At 32.7% G+C, this 15,005-nt stretch overlaps 1 protein-coding gene across 1 annotated transcript; it reads left to right on the plus strand.

Annotated features, from left to right (window-relative positions):
• Window positions 1-7,074: 7,074 nt before the first annotated feature.
• LOC127712645 (neurensin-1-like) lies at window positions 7,075-8,564 on the plus strand. The gene is made up of 2 exons (XM_052219205.1): window positions 7,075-7,293; window positions 7,697-8,564. The coding sequence occupies exon 2, from the start codon at window positions 7,753-7,755 to the stop codon at window positions 8,458-8,460; it is 708 nt and encodes a 235-aa protein (XP_052075165.1). The 5' UTR covers window positions 7,075-7,293; window positions 7,697-7,752; the 3' UTR covers window positions 8,461-8,564.
• The last annotated feature ends 6,441 nt before the right edge of the window (window positions 8,565-15,005 follow it).

The raw sequence follows: 15,005 nt of genomic DNA on the forward strand, positions 1-15,005 counted from the left end.
GGTTCTATAGTAAAACCCTCTTTTCTTTTTGCCCCTCAAAGTACCCCTTTATAAACCCCATTGCACAAACAAAACCCTGATTGCACCACTAGACATGTTAGTCTAACATATTGTGAAACCTTAAGTTAATCTGACAAGCGGTTTTGGAGAACGGGTGCGGACAAGTTCAAATTTAAAAGCGGCGGAAGAAGAAGAAGAAGAAGAATAATAATAATAATAAGAACTGAGCAAAAACAATAAGTCTTCCCAAACTTCGTTTGGGAGACTTAACTAGTATAACTTTAGCCAGTTTGAATAACGATGGGTATACTGATTTTCTGATGCTTAAATTAAAAATGTGACATAATGGAACTGAAATAAGGTGTGGTGACATTTTTAAAAACTTTGCACTGATATTATCAAGACCTGTTGCTTTTTTCTCATCAAGTGTGATTAAATGATGGAGAACAAATTCATTGGTTATTTGTGGTATGGTAAAAATACATTTTCTGGTATACGACATGAAATATAATTATCAAGTTTTCCAGAACAACTGTTGCTTGAGTTTGAATTAAGATTAATATTTTCAGTAATATTTGTAAAATAATTATTGAAAGTATCAGCAATGCTCTTAGGGTCTGTAATTGGTTTATTGTTACAGTCAAATAAAATTGTCTTGGACATTTTTGTTTTGTAAAAACGGTGTACTTTTAAACCTTGATTTTTCACGGATACTGATTATAATATTGAACCATTTTGACATATCATTTTATTTTTCCAATATTTGTCATTATTCATTATTTTAAAAAAAAAAATAGATTATTTACTGACGTTACGAGTGTCTTCTCGATAAGATTCCTTCACGATCCTATACCAGGTCTTTCACGACCCAATCGCAATACTTGACCACCGTTACTTATTCTTAGAGATCATTTTTCTCGATATACCGAAAGACAGTCGTGTATCTACGAATGATAACGAAAAAATTAAATGGTTAATGATGAATCATACCAAATTGGCCAAATACATTGTCCAGGCATACTCCAAAAGACGTAATTTTATTTACAAATATATATCTAAAATAATGAACTTTAAGTAACAGTATTGAAGATAAATTCATGAATAACTTGTTATTTGCAAGAACGTGAAAATTTAAACATGTTTAATAACATTTAAGGATAATGTACCCTTTTGTTGTTTCCATGCTAAACATATTGAAAGTTGATCCCAAAAAAATCCGCAGCCTTTCCCCTTGTACTCCCTATATTTGACAATTCGATAGAGGATAATTGCAAGCAGTGTTAGCAATGATTTCCCTAAAACAAGTATATCAAAAAAAGGTATTGGTTTAAACAAGTATAAAAATGGCCTAATTCAAGTACACCTTCTAGGATGAGCTCGACTTTAGTGACTCAGCACAACGATTGTTAAGGTTGTTTAGGATTTTTTTGTAAACAATAATCGAAAGCACCATGGACAAACAAGTGAGTAATCTATGTTAAAATTTTATAACCAAAATCTCAGTAATAGTCTGTTGTTTTTTTGCAAAAATCTTGGCTTCATTTGCCACCAAATCCCAATTTTCTATGAAATGCAATGAAATATTTAACAGCATTCCTTTGAACAACGTTTCCCTTTGTCATATGTACAAATTGGTACGTCACTTTTATTCTGTATTTTTACTGTTTTGGTACTGTAGCACTTTAAAAGTTTCGTAATACGGAAGGGGTCATAAATGTTAAAGTGAATTAAAGGTCCATTGGGCCGGGTGTATTCATATCTCTCGTACATTATGTCTTTATAATTTGAACATATTTACAAACGTCACTTTAATAAATAGTTTACTTACTTAGTCACTTACTGACTTGGTGAATCAACTCTTTCAATCATTGATGGATGGATGGATGACTGTTTAAAGTCGTCCAGTGGAAAACTAAACACCTGTCTGATGTTGAATGTTGCCCTCTAGATGTCAATTGGTTATTTATTGTTGTTGGGTTGCTTTTTCTTTGACATGGTTTTATTCATATTAGATGTTCAATTATTTTCTACAACCCCAGGCTTGACTGTGTTATAGAAAAAAACGACAGTAAACCCTTACTAAATTGGTTTACAGTTTGATTGTTCTTGATTAATAAATACGCAGCCACGTCTGGTCGCAATGTATTCCTATGCAGCCACGTCTGGTCGCAATGTATTCCTATACATCGTGAATGGTAATTATCACGCTTTTGTGCGATTAACTGCTTTTCTTCTTTTTTAGGTTTTGGGTTATCAATCTCATTGTTGATGATTTCTAACTGCTATCAGTCTCTGAGGGGTCCGTAGGTGGATTTTTTGCAAGGCAAAATTTCTGCCCCCGTCCAACACCCTCATTTCCAGTGGTAGTCTAGATTCCGCGGCCGCCCTTCATCCCGGTTCACCTACCTATTATAATAATTGTGATTTTTTTCTCGTCTCGTTAAGCAGGTTACTGTCAATCAATCAATTATTGTGGCCTCGAGTTTCACTGAAGAGAAATAAATTGTCGAAATACGCATCTGGTGTAGAAAGTTGGTACCGATAAATGTTATTCAAATTAATTTTCCTACCTTCTGATTTTTCTAGTTAGATAGATAGATTGTTGTTTGACTATAAAGTGGGTATGATTTGACAGGAACAGTATATTTTGATATACTGTTTCAATATGTGGCATGGAGATCAAGTGAAAAATAATTGTGTCGATTGAGTAAATTGCATATGGCGTATATATCTCCAAGTTGATATGATATTCCAGAGCTTACGTTTCCTATCATGATTTATGCGATAGAGGGTTGATGCTAACAAGGAAGCAATTGAACAAATGATTCATTACAATTAATCGAGTTGCAGTCATCCCTTCGAAAGTATTTGGGCGCCATCATGATCTGATTGACCGTTATTCAATATATGTGCCTCATATGACGACGAATATATGTTCCAATTGTCGTAACAACAATCCCGTTCTCATTTCTTCGATTTTGGAATCACTGAATTCGACTTATTACCGAATATTTACTTGCAATTAGCAAACACGACTGGTGCCACCAGTGGAGCAGGGCCTGCTAACCCTTCCGGAGCACATGCGATCATCCTCAGTATTTGGCGTGGTTCGTGATGCTCACTCTATTGTTTTCTATTTAGTGTTTTGTAGAATGTTGGGGGTTTTTTTTCGTCCTTTTTTCTTCTTTTTGGTCATGGTATTGTATTATCTTTAACTTTAATTATGATTTTTGGTAGCTTCTGCCTCTTCTACTGTACCAAAAATCTATTTTTTTCTTTGTCACATTTAGATTTAAGTCTGCTTCATACAATTACTCATATTTTATTGAAATCTGTACATTTGTTAGTAGTTAGTGGTTGTTAGTAATATTCATTCAATATAATTTACCTGTATAAACAACATGTAAGAAATACAAAGTTAGATGCTTAGATAATTTTTATAACGTGTAAATATAAATACTAGCATGCAGTCATGATGCTTAACATGTTTAACCCCGCTGCATTTTTCCGCCTGTCCCAAGTTAGGAACCTCTGGCCTTTGTTAGTCTTGTATGTTTTTTTTTTTTTTTATTTTGGTTCATTTATATTTTTCGGTGTTTAAATAGTGTTCTTAAAATTGAACAAGGTCGACACACTAAAACTCCTGTAGAAGAAAGAATTTGTCCCTTGTGTCTTTTAGAAGTAGAAGATGAATTTCATTTCACTATAAAATGTACAAAACTAAATACAATTAGAGAACAATTATTTTCCAAAATTAGTGAAATAGTTCCCTCTTTTTTAAACATGACTATTGAAGCAAGATTTAATTTTTTGTATACGTGTGGTGAGACTGATATAATTAGAATTATTGTAAAATTCATAAGCGACATGTACAATTCTAGAAATGCTTTATTGAGTACTAAATAACTTTGTGGTATCACCTCCTCAGCAGTAATCGAGACAATAACTTACTAGTATTTAGTTATCTATGGCATGAAATTTGCCTATTTAACAAAATATTCACAGATTAACAATAAATTGACGAAAACTCGACCTACCCTATCTATATTTTTGATATTTTATACCAGAAAAGCTCAACAGGAAGTGCCAGTATACTTTTTTCTCGCTTAACCATTTGGTTGAGATTAGATGGTTTACCAGGTGTGAATAGGGAACGAAAAATAGTCCCTTTTGTAGTTAATTTTTGTATAGAGTTTCTCGTATAAATCTGAAATACATGTGTCTAGATATAGAAAAGGACAGTTAATGCTGTTAATATTAGATTTATTAAAAGTAAGCTTTCGGTAGTATATTTAGAGAATTCTTGATTATTTAGAGCAAACATATCATCAAGGTACGATAAGTGTAATTGGATTTATCAACCAAACGGAATTTAGACGGTGTTTGATCATTAACGTTGTGGGTATGCAGGAACAAGCCTGATATTAAAGAGCACAATTGGTGTCCATAGGAATACCTATAATCTGTCGATAGAACTTATTGTCAAAACGTATATGGATGAGGTCAAGGAGAAGATTTGCAGCTTTAATCATCTCATGACACTTTCAGTAAGTATATTTCTAGCATAATTTCCCTTTTTATTGCAGAAGAAGGCTTACTATCAGTTGCAGCAAATAAATTTACAATCAGATTTTCAAAGTACCATTTCATTAAATAAGAAAACATTTATTAGGTAAAATGTAAGGAAGCGTAGGGCAGAGTGTCGAAAAGTTATAAATTACCAACCGAATTGAAAGGACCATCAAAAGCAAGTAATTTATGTAAAACATACAAAGAAATTTTGACACTTCAAAAATAATTTATTCCATTATTTTCATAAACTTAATTGCACAAGTTTTAAATGATAAGTGTGTTGATAGTTGCAAGGGGACAGAAAGATTAGTTTTACAACACTTACTAGAAGCAGAGGTGAAAGATATTTGATTTGACAGGGTTTTTGAGTAGTTTGGGTAGCCAATACCTAGTAGGCCGTTCAGAGGAGGCCTTAAGCTGAAATCAGATCGTTCCTTTCTCTCCAATATATCCTATCAGAACCTTGCAACAACCTGTTAGTGATGACAATGATTAGAAGAAAAATTAACTGTGAAAAGAAAGGCTTAAAGACTTTTTAAGGTAGCTCAGGTGTCTTCTGCCATTTTGGATTGTAAAATAGCAGAAAACAATCGGTCTAGATCTTTAATGAAATGTGCAAATTTTGAGAGAATAATGTCCATCGTTTGTTAGACGTTTCATCTGAATGAAGGAAATTATGTGTTTAATCATATTTTTGCGACTATTTTTACCAATACAGAATATTTTTGTTTGAATCCTTTTTTTCAACTTTGACATATAAGGGGAGATAACTTAGATAATGTAACTTTTATACTAGAAAGTGTTATGAATTTACCTATTTTATTTTGTAGCAAGAAAACGAGCCCCGTCACTTTCTTTTTACATTTTTAAAGGCCATTGTAAGAGTTATCTTCTCATATTTTATTTCAAAATTCTATGGTTTAGTTTTCTTTCTATCACACAAAATTGTGTTTTCCATAAATAATATATACAAAATCTGACAATTTTGCACAACCTGCAGCTTGAAAAAAAGCCCCATGACCTATACTTTTTTATTATTTTTATTATATATTTGAGAAAGCCATGATTTAAACTACATTTTGGCAAATTATTTAAAATTTGAAGGATTTTAATTCAGACCGACTATCAACCTTAAGACTATTGAAAGCCAAGATGGGTGGCTCAGAGAATATTTTAACGGTTTAGTGTGTATTTCATTTTTACGAATACTTGTGACATGTGACAGTTTGTCAAAAGTCGGTTAGTAGGTCAGCACAAACCAAACACTTTTGTTGGCCATTTTCTTGTACCTTGTAAAATTTTATCTCAGCTGATGTTGTTTGCTTGAGAGAAGCCTCTTCATCTCTACTGTTTTTTTTCTATAGCCTTGGAATGTGAAATTTTATCATTTAGCCACGAGAGCCGGTGCATTACATATTCCCATCTTACTATTTGCCCGTATAAATTCCTACATGTGCATGTGGATATAATTTGCGCGCATTCATTTAGTATTTTTCATATAAATACAGGTATATAACTTTAATTTATAGGTAAATATATGGATACATATGGTTTTACTGTTTGTCAGACAAATGTATTCCTTTTTGTAAATTAGCGGATCTTATACACCCAAAGCGTTGTGAATGTCATCTCCTAACGCCTTTCTCTGTGTATGCCCATTGTCAAACTCCAAGTTTTTCTCCATAAGAGTTTTCTCTTCGATAGTTAGCATCACAAAACGCACAAGTTGTGTGTGCCATTTAGCAGTTAGGTCGATTATCTTAATATGCATCTCACCTTTTTCAGTAACAGACTCATATATGAATTTAAAAAAGTCACCATTAAAATGTCTGTTTAGTGAAGGTAAGTTTTTATCCTTTTTAAATAACGTCACGAGAGAAAGCACTGTACTCAAATTGAATGTTTAATGGTAGATCCTTGTTAGTTTATCCGTATGAGAAATTGTTCCTTTTCAAGCAATAAAACATAATTACTCGAACAGAGTAAGTGTGCTATCATAGTTCATTGAAACAATATTTAATAGATTTATAAATCGGTCGCATGGTTGCTCCTATTTCATTTTAAGGTGGTGGTGATCCAGGGTTTAAAAAAAAAACGTATTGAATCGTTTACATTTTTTTTTGTTCTCGGCAAATGAATTTGTCTATCCTCAAACAATACACTGCAATTGCTGTCTTTGTTAAATGATTTGGTTTATGTGCTCCAGTGACAATGCATTTCTGTTACTTTAGTCAGAGTACCTGTGCAAAGCTAATCCAGGTAAAATTGCTTTGAAGCAGGTAACGAAAACTGTTGACTGTTGTTTTATCTGGATTTGTTAAATTTTGAAAAGTAATAAATGTATTGTAGTACATCCTATTTTCAGTCTGCTACATGAGCAAACAAAGCCATATTGATGTTATTAATATTTGTGGAACCAATATATAAAACAGCATTCAATATGTGACCATAATTCCTCATCAGATTCTCTAGAGGAAAGGCATTAAAATCGATTGGCTGATCTATAAGCAAGGATTTCCTATCACATTACAAACACTGATTTCTCCATACACATTCCAAGAAATATTATTTCTACGTAGACATAACTGTCATTATAATTAATAATTGGTTAGGAAATCCAGCTTATTCCAACAATCGATCTCGAGGTTGTGACATCAATAAAATTGTTGGTCAGCTGACAGTCATGGCACTACACTGAATGAGGAGGGCTATTCTATTGAGGTATGTTTTCTTTTTTCATACCAAATTTGTTCATGTTGTTATTCGTAATGCCATTTTTTGTTTATTATCTATTAAAATTAAAGCTGATGTATCAGATTCAAACTCTGCGATTAGCATTTTCTTCAGTCTTGAAGCTTTTTACTGGTAATTGATAGAATTATATTGACTATAGTATTAAAATGTGCTCCGTCAGTCTTTACAAACAAATTAATCAAAACCTGATGTTCGATTTAGTTTAGCTCTGAAGATATTTTGTACTTCGTCATGTTTCCTTTATAACGAAAATAAATCATAGTTACAAAATGAATAGTGATTGAAAAATAGTCGATATTGTGATGTCAAATCGTAGGCGTTTGGTTTTGTCAACTTTGGGTGTTAATAAAGCCTTTTCTGTGTTATTCAGATGACGTAGTAAATACCGACCAAGCCGGATGGTGAGTCGTTCTTACGACTAATGCCATGAGTGAAAGTACAGAATCGAAAAACTTCACTGACGATGGATTAGCTGAGGAAGAGCACGAAATTCTTTCAAAAACATCAACTGTTCTTGAAGAAACCGATTCCGAAAAAAAGAAAAAGAAAAGTGGATGTCCAGTTTATTTTGGAGTGAAGTCATATTTACACGAATTCTACGATCCCAATTCTGCAGTGAAAGATCCGAGTATATACGAGGAAGATGACGACTTTGCGCTTCTATTAAATCCGAGATCAAGAAGACGGCGTTGTCCTCCAATTTGGCTGAAAGTATGTATCTGGAGCGGTGCCAATTTGCTATTGTTTGGCATTGTCGGTATCCTTGTTGGGTATACAGTTCCAAGAAAATCGCCGGTAACAAAACTAAGTGAGGACAAAAATTTAGGATATATTGATCACAGTGCTGTATCATTTAATACAACTCTTGATTTATGTAAGCTGGTTGGTTTGATACTATTTTGTTCTGGTGGAATTATATTTGCAATGTCGCTTCTATTTCCTAGCTTTTTGACCAATTATTGCGATGATGACGTCGCCGAAGATTCTATAAGAATACCCATTGCTGATGAAAAAACACCTTTGAGTCCGATCGAAATGTCGATCCCCTCAACTTCCAAAGTTAAAAGTGTTCAGCCAAACAGAGTAGCATTTAAAGATGATTTTCCGACAAAAGATGTGCGTTTTATGGATTAATGGACTGAACACTCAAACAAGTAATTAAGTAGTGTAATATTCGACCACAAAATAAATGTGCATTCATATTGTTTTCTTTTTGTCAAACAAGTAAAGCTAATGAGAACGGCAAACGAGTTAATCTGTTAAAACTAGTATCGCAGTTACAAAACATTAGCATGTGCTCGAAATTCTTTACCACAAGTTCTTATTCAGTCTCTCTTTCTTTGTTTTGTGTTTGCAATGTCAAGAAATTTCAAACTCAAATCAGAATATGATTTATGATATATATTATAGATTTTTTTACACAACAAACAATATTGAAACCCTTTAAAGCGTCAGTGAATTTACATAAAAAAAAATTGTACAATACCATGCAGGAATGGTAGAAGAACATGAAGATGAAACAACAAAAATAAATCTTAGCGTCTTTTATCAGTGTTTGAATACATACATGTTGACCAAAATCAGTTTATACATTTTGTAATTTTCTCTAAAAGTATAACTATACACAGCTGATTTTGAGAATTCCATTCAACTTTATTTGTATAACATTGACGTTGGTTTTAGCTGCAAATGTTTTTTTAGTGGGCAAATTTAACAAATAATCAATGCGATTTTGAATATAGTGATAATTCACTGGGGAAAATATGTCACCCCAGTAATTCAGGACACTTGTAAACGAATATGATGTATGATGTGAAACTTACGGTTATGGAACCTTATATGAAACATTTAGTATATGCTGTTACTTCTGAGAACAGATTTGGACACTCAGTTTCTTTAAAGTCAATATCAATTTAAACTAGACGCTCACTGGAGCCTGTATCGCTCACCTGGTATTTATACACAATATTTACGTGTGGTCATGTAATATGTTAAATAAAGTTATTCAGTCAGAATATAAGAATGCCTTTGTCGCCCACATCTTTCATTTCATCTGAACCGCATGATGAGCACCTTCAGTACATCGTTCAAATTAAGTTGGATACACTTGGCCTATCATAGTAAATTCAGATATTGGACCTTCCATACATCATTCCTGAAAATTGACACTTTTAATATCTCCAATAGGTTCAAGATAGCAGCTAAAAACTCTGAAAAATTGATAAGAACGTACCTCCAAATAGGGTTGTCGATATTTTCTGAAATTTTAAGGTTGATAGAACTTGTCATGCTGATCATTATTTCAATTTACGTTTGTAATCTAGCTTCAATAGCTTTCAAGACAATAGACAACTGTCAGACAAGTTAAAAACCAACATTTGGGCAATGACTAAAAAAATAGCTGCACGGATTTTCTAAAATTTTCACAATAGAAAGGGCGTGTTGTGTTGAACATTTTCAACCTGCCAGTTTTTCTTTCATTGATACTAGTATATATCTGACCCCTATGCTTCTTTTTTTAATTTTAAATGGTTTGTAAAAGCGTTGACCAAAGCACATTTTGTATGAAGCTCTTGATATTAAAATTTTGTAAGGGGCTCTCCAGAACCCTGTGTCTTGCCTGCGATTGCTGCTGTCAGTGTAAAAGTGTAATGTTGACTTAAAAAGTGAGTCCATTTATCAGTAAAATATAGAATTTAAAAAAAATTCGAAATTTTTCTTCAGATGCCTTTTCTCAGTCTTGAAGTTCAAGTTTCATAACAATCCATGAAGGTTTACAAATTTATCATGTCAAAAAAATTTAATCCCAGACTGTCTGTAAATGTTAACTGTAAAAAACAAGCTTCTGTCCCAATTTCATAAAATTCCATGTAGTTTGCCAAGTACTTGATGTCTAAAAAAAACTAAGTCCATCTATCAGAAAAATACTAAAAATGAAAAAAATATATTATCAAAGGTTTGTTTCAGACATAATCTCTTAATCATTAAAAAAGCTTCTGCCAAAGTTTCATAACACTCTATGAAGGTTTGACAGAGTAATTGATGTGTAGCAAACTTTAACCCCAGACTGCATCTACTTGCTAACTGTAAAAAAACTATGTCCATTTATCAGTAAAATATGGAAAAATGAAAATGAATATTTTAAAAATTTCACTCTGGATACTGTCTTTTGGTCATAAAAAAGCTTCTGTCCAATTTTCATAAATTTCCATGAAGGTTTGAGAAAGTTATTGATGTTAAAAAAACTTTAACCTCAGACTTAATCTGAATGTTAACTGTAAAAAAAAACTAAGTCCATTTATTAGTAAAATACAGAAAAATGAAGATAAATGTTTTCAAAATTTTGCTCTGGATACTGTATTTTCGTCATAAACAAGCTTCTGTCCAAATTTCATAAAATTCCATGCAGGTTGTACAAAGTTATTGATGTCTAAAAAATCTTTAACCAGAGACTGAACCTAATGTTGGTGCCGCCGACAACAGATTCTAGGGTCGCTATGTCTCACTTTCACAAATAAATTACACAGGCTAAACAAATATGTACTAACAATAAACGCTTTAAAACCCCATAAAATTATAAAAAGAAGCTTTTAATCCTTATAATTACACTGTTATACTACAACCATGAAATTAAGAATCAAGTTTTTATTGTTTTTCTATGCATTGTTTTAACATTGTCACAAACAGCACGTGCAGTCATAGCTGTTGTATTTTATACAGAAATAAACAAGTGAAACTGCAAGCTACTGCTCACTGATGATACCCCCGCCGCAACTGGATAATTTTAGTAGTGTAAAAATATGCAAGTGTTTGGTAAACAGGAAGTTTTTGAGTGATGAATCTGAAAACACATCACACGGTATAGCTGACTTATATAAACCCTGAAACCAAATTTCAGAAATCAAAATTATGTAGTTCCTGAGAAAGATGCAAAGAAAAATATTCATGAGATGGATGGACGCATGGACGGATGGACAGACAGAGGTAAAACAGTTTATCTTACCCCCTTTACATTTCTAGGAATATGATTGGTTAAAAGAGTCCGTGTGGAGACCGTGTATATTCCATATGAGGTTAGTAGGGAGGCAGGGCTTATTTCAATACACGGTTAGTAGTGGTGTTACGTCCCTTTATAAAGACACAAGAGTGCACACGCTGAAATGTCTCACCTTCTTTATTAATCATTGATATTATGTTAATAGTCCTAAATATAAAGCTTTATTACAACTGTCACATAAACTAAACATTGACCAATGAACCATGAAAATGAGGTCAAGGTCAGATGAACCATGCTAGGCAGGCATGTATAGCTAACAATTCTTCCATACAACAAATATAGTTGACCTATTGCTTATAGTTTAAGAAAAACAGACCAAAACACAAAAACTTAACACTGAGCAATGAACCTTGAAAATGAGGTCAAGGTCAACTAAAACCTGCTTGACTGACATATAGATCATAAAATATTTCCATACACCAAATATAGTTGAACTATTGCATATAGTATTAGAAAAAAAGACCAAAACTCAAAAACTTAACTTTGTCCACTGATCCATGAAAATGAGGTCAAGGTCAGATGACACCTGCCAGCTAGACATGTACACCTAACAATCATTCCTTACACCAAATATAGTAGACCTATTGCATACAGTATAAGAAAAACAGACCAAAACACAAAAACTTAACACTGAGCAATGAACCTTGAAAATGAGGTCAAGGTCAAATAAAACCTGCGTGACTGACATATAGATCATAAAATATTTCCATACACCAAATATAGTTGACCTATTGCATATAGTATTAGAAAAAAATTCGTAAGGGTTCCGCGGAACCCAGTGTCTCGCCTACTTTTGGTGTTAATCGCAGGCTCAACAAAAATGAAGAAAAAAATTAATAAAAATATTCCCCTCTATACTATGTTTTGATTGTAAGTAGCTTCTGTCCAAGTTTGGTAAAAATCCAGGATAAATTATGAATCTAATAAATGTTTTAAAAACTTAAACTGCAGAATGTATGTAATGTTGACTGGAAGAAAAACTAAGTCCATTTATAAGTAAAATACAGAAAAAATGGAACAAAATTTTATCAAAATTTCCTTCTAGATACTATCTTATGATCATAAACAAGCTTCTTTCCAAGTTTGGTATAAATCCAGGATAGTTTAAGAAAGTTATTGAAATTTCAAAAACTTTAACCACAGAGTGAATGTAATGTTTCCTGGCAGAAAAACTAAGTCCATTTATAAGTAAAATACGGAAAAATGGAATTTTTTTTTTCAAAATTTACTTCTGGATACTATCTTATGATCATAAACAAGCTTCTTTCCAAGTTTGGTAGAAATCTAGGATAGTTTAAGAAAGTTATTGAAATTTTAAAAACTTTAACCACAGAGTGAATGTAATGTTAACTGGCAGAAAAACTAAGTCCACTTATAAGTAAAATACGGAAAAAATGGAATTTTTTTTTTACAAAATTTACTTTTGAATATAATCTTATGATCATAAACAAGCTTCTGTCCAAGTTTGGTAGAAATCCAGGATAGTTTAAGAAAGTTATTAAAATTTCAAAAACTTTAACCACAGAGTGAATATTTGTGGACGCCGCCGCCGACGACGACGCCGACGGAATGTAGGATCGCTATGTCTCGCTTTTTCGACAAAAGTCGAAGGCTCGACAAAAAGACCAAACTCAAAAACTTAACTTTGACCACTGATCCATGAAAATGAGGTCAAGGTCAGATGACACCTGCCAGCTAGACATGTACACCTAACAATCATTCCTTACACCAAATATAGACCTACTGCTTATAGTATCTGATATATGGACTTGACCACGAAAACTTAACCTGGTTCACTGATCCATGAAATGAGGTCGAGGTCAAATGAAAATTGTCTGACGGGCATGAGGACCTTGCAAGGTACGCACATACTAAATATAGTTATCCTATTACTCATAATAAGAAAGAAATTAACATTACAAAAAATGTTGACTTTTTTTTCAAGTAGTCACTGAACCATGAAAATGAGGTCAAGGACATTAGACATATGACAGACGGAAACTTCGTAACATAAGGCATCTATATACAAAGTATGAAGCATCCAGGTCTTCTAGCTTCTAAAATATAAAGCTTTTAAGAAGTTAGCTAACGCCGCTGCCGCCGGATCACTATCCCTATGTCGAGCTTTCTGCGACAAAAGTCGCAGGCTCGACAAAAACGGTACTGAGAAAAAATCTTAAAGGTTTCAACAAACGAAGAAATTGATGATTAAGATTGAAATAAATTCATAAAACACATTTAAAGCTAACAAGTTGTTATTGTTGGCATCTGTTTTTGTATGATCAATGGAAGTAGTTTCGTAATGCTAACGGTATTGAATTCAGACTTGCTCATAGGTTACTACTCTAAATATCCCACGTTAAGATAGTTGGTAAGATAAATTCGTTACATAGTGTGCTAGTGACGCTTCGCTCTGACCCCATATGGAATTTACTGACCCCATATATACTGTATTAGGTCACTAGCACACTATTTAACTAATAATACCCCCACTTTTTTAAAGCGGGCATACAAATATGATATTGAAGTGTCTAACAATTGTTGTCAGCCAATCAAAATTACGGATTCTAATGAAACATACATGTAATGTCAATAATTTCATCATGAAATTCTTAAACACTACCCTTTTTTCCTCTCCCACTAATAAAATTATTAGGATATATTTGGAAATTTGAACATCTGTTAAGATATCATGATGAACATTAAACTTTGTAGCATTGCAGGAACTATGCTTAGTGCAAGATTAATGTAATTGGTTTTTTTTTGGCTTTAAAATTTAACAATCTGTTATTCTTTGAATATCGTAACATGTTTCCTGTGGTGATTCTTGGTCAAATAGGTTCTATTCATGTTACAAATAACCAAGACACCATTTTTTGATTATTTTTATTGTTGGGGTGTTGTCTCATTGACATGTATCCCACTTCTCCTTCTATTTATAAAGATCGACTGTATTTATCTCATGATGTCTTTTTCCCATTATTCTCTCATCATGTATGTTACAGACACTTCTGGCATTGGGTAACTGATAAGTGGAAACCTTAGTAACCCTAATAATACAGTCATTATGTTCTACAATGGATACCTCAATGGATAGGAGAGATCGATCACAGGAAGGGACTGAATTATTCAGGTTAAAACATAAGAAGTGACAGGATAATTAGAAGTCAATATATTTGTCTGTGAAAGAACTAACCATATGATCTTAAAATCCCTCAATTTTGGCGTACATTTCATGTATTTTGCATTACTTCATTGTTTTTCATTGTTGTTCATAATGATACCTTTCTATTAACCAATCTGTCTGAGAAGAAAGATCTGTCTTGCTTGTTTGAGTATTTTATTATTTTTATCTAAATTTGTGCAATACCCTTTGTCCTGTTTGTTGTTTTGTTTGTATTGTCAGTCAGATTCTACTTTTACAATTGTGAAGAGAGGTTATTCACTTGTACTGAATAGCTAGGGAAATCCTGAGAAATAAGTTCATTTCTAGAAATAATTAGAGTGAACAGGTCAATGGTTATATACTCAATGAAATGATTTTTGTACCTTCATCAATCCCACAATCAGATCAACCTTATTATTATCTTTAACCCTGCATTATTTTTAAAAAGTTCCCATA

The sequence above is a fragment of the Mytilus californianus genome, unplaced genomic scaffold, assembly GCF_021869535.1.
Source record: "Mytilus californianus isolate M0D057914Y unplaced genomic scaffold, xbMytCali1.0.p SCAF_1, whole genome shotgun sequence".
NCBI classification, from domain to species: Eukaryota; Metazoa; Mollusca; class Bivalvia; order Mytilida; family Mytilidae; genus Mytilus; species Mytilus californianus.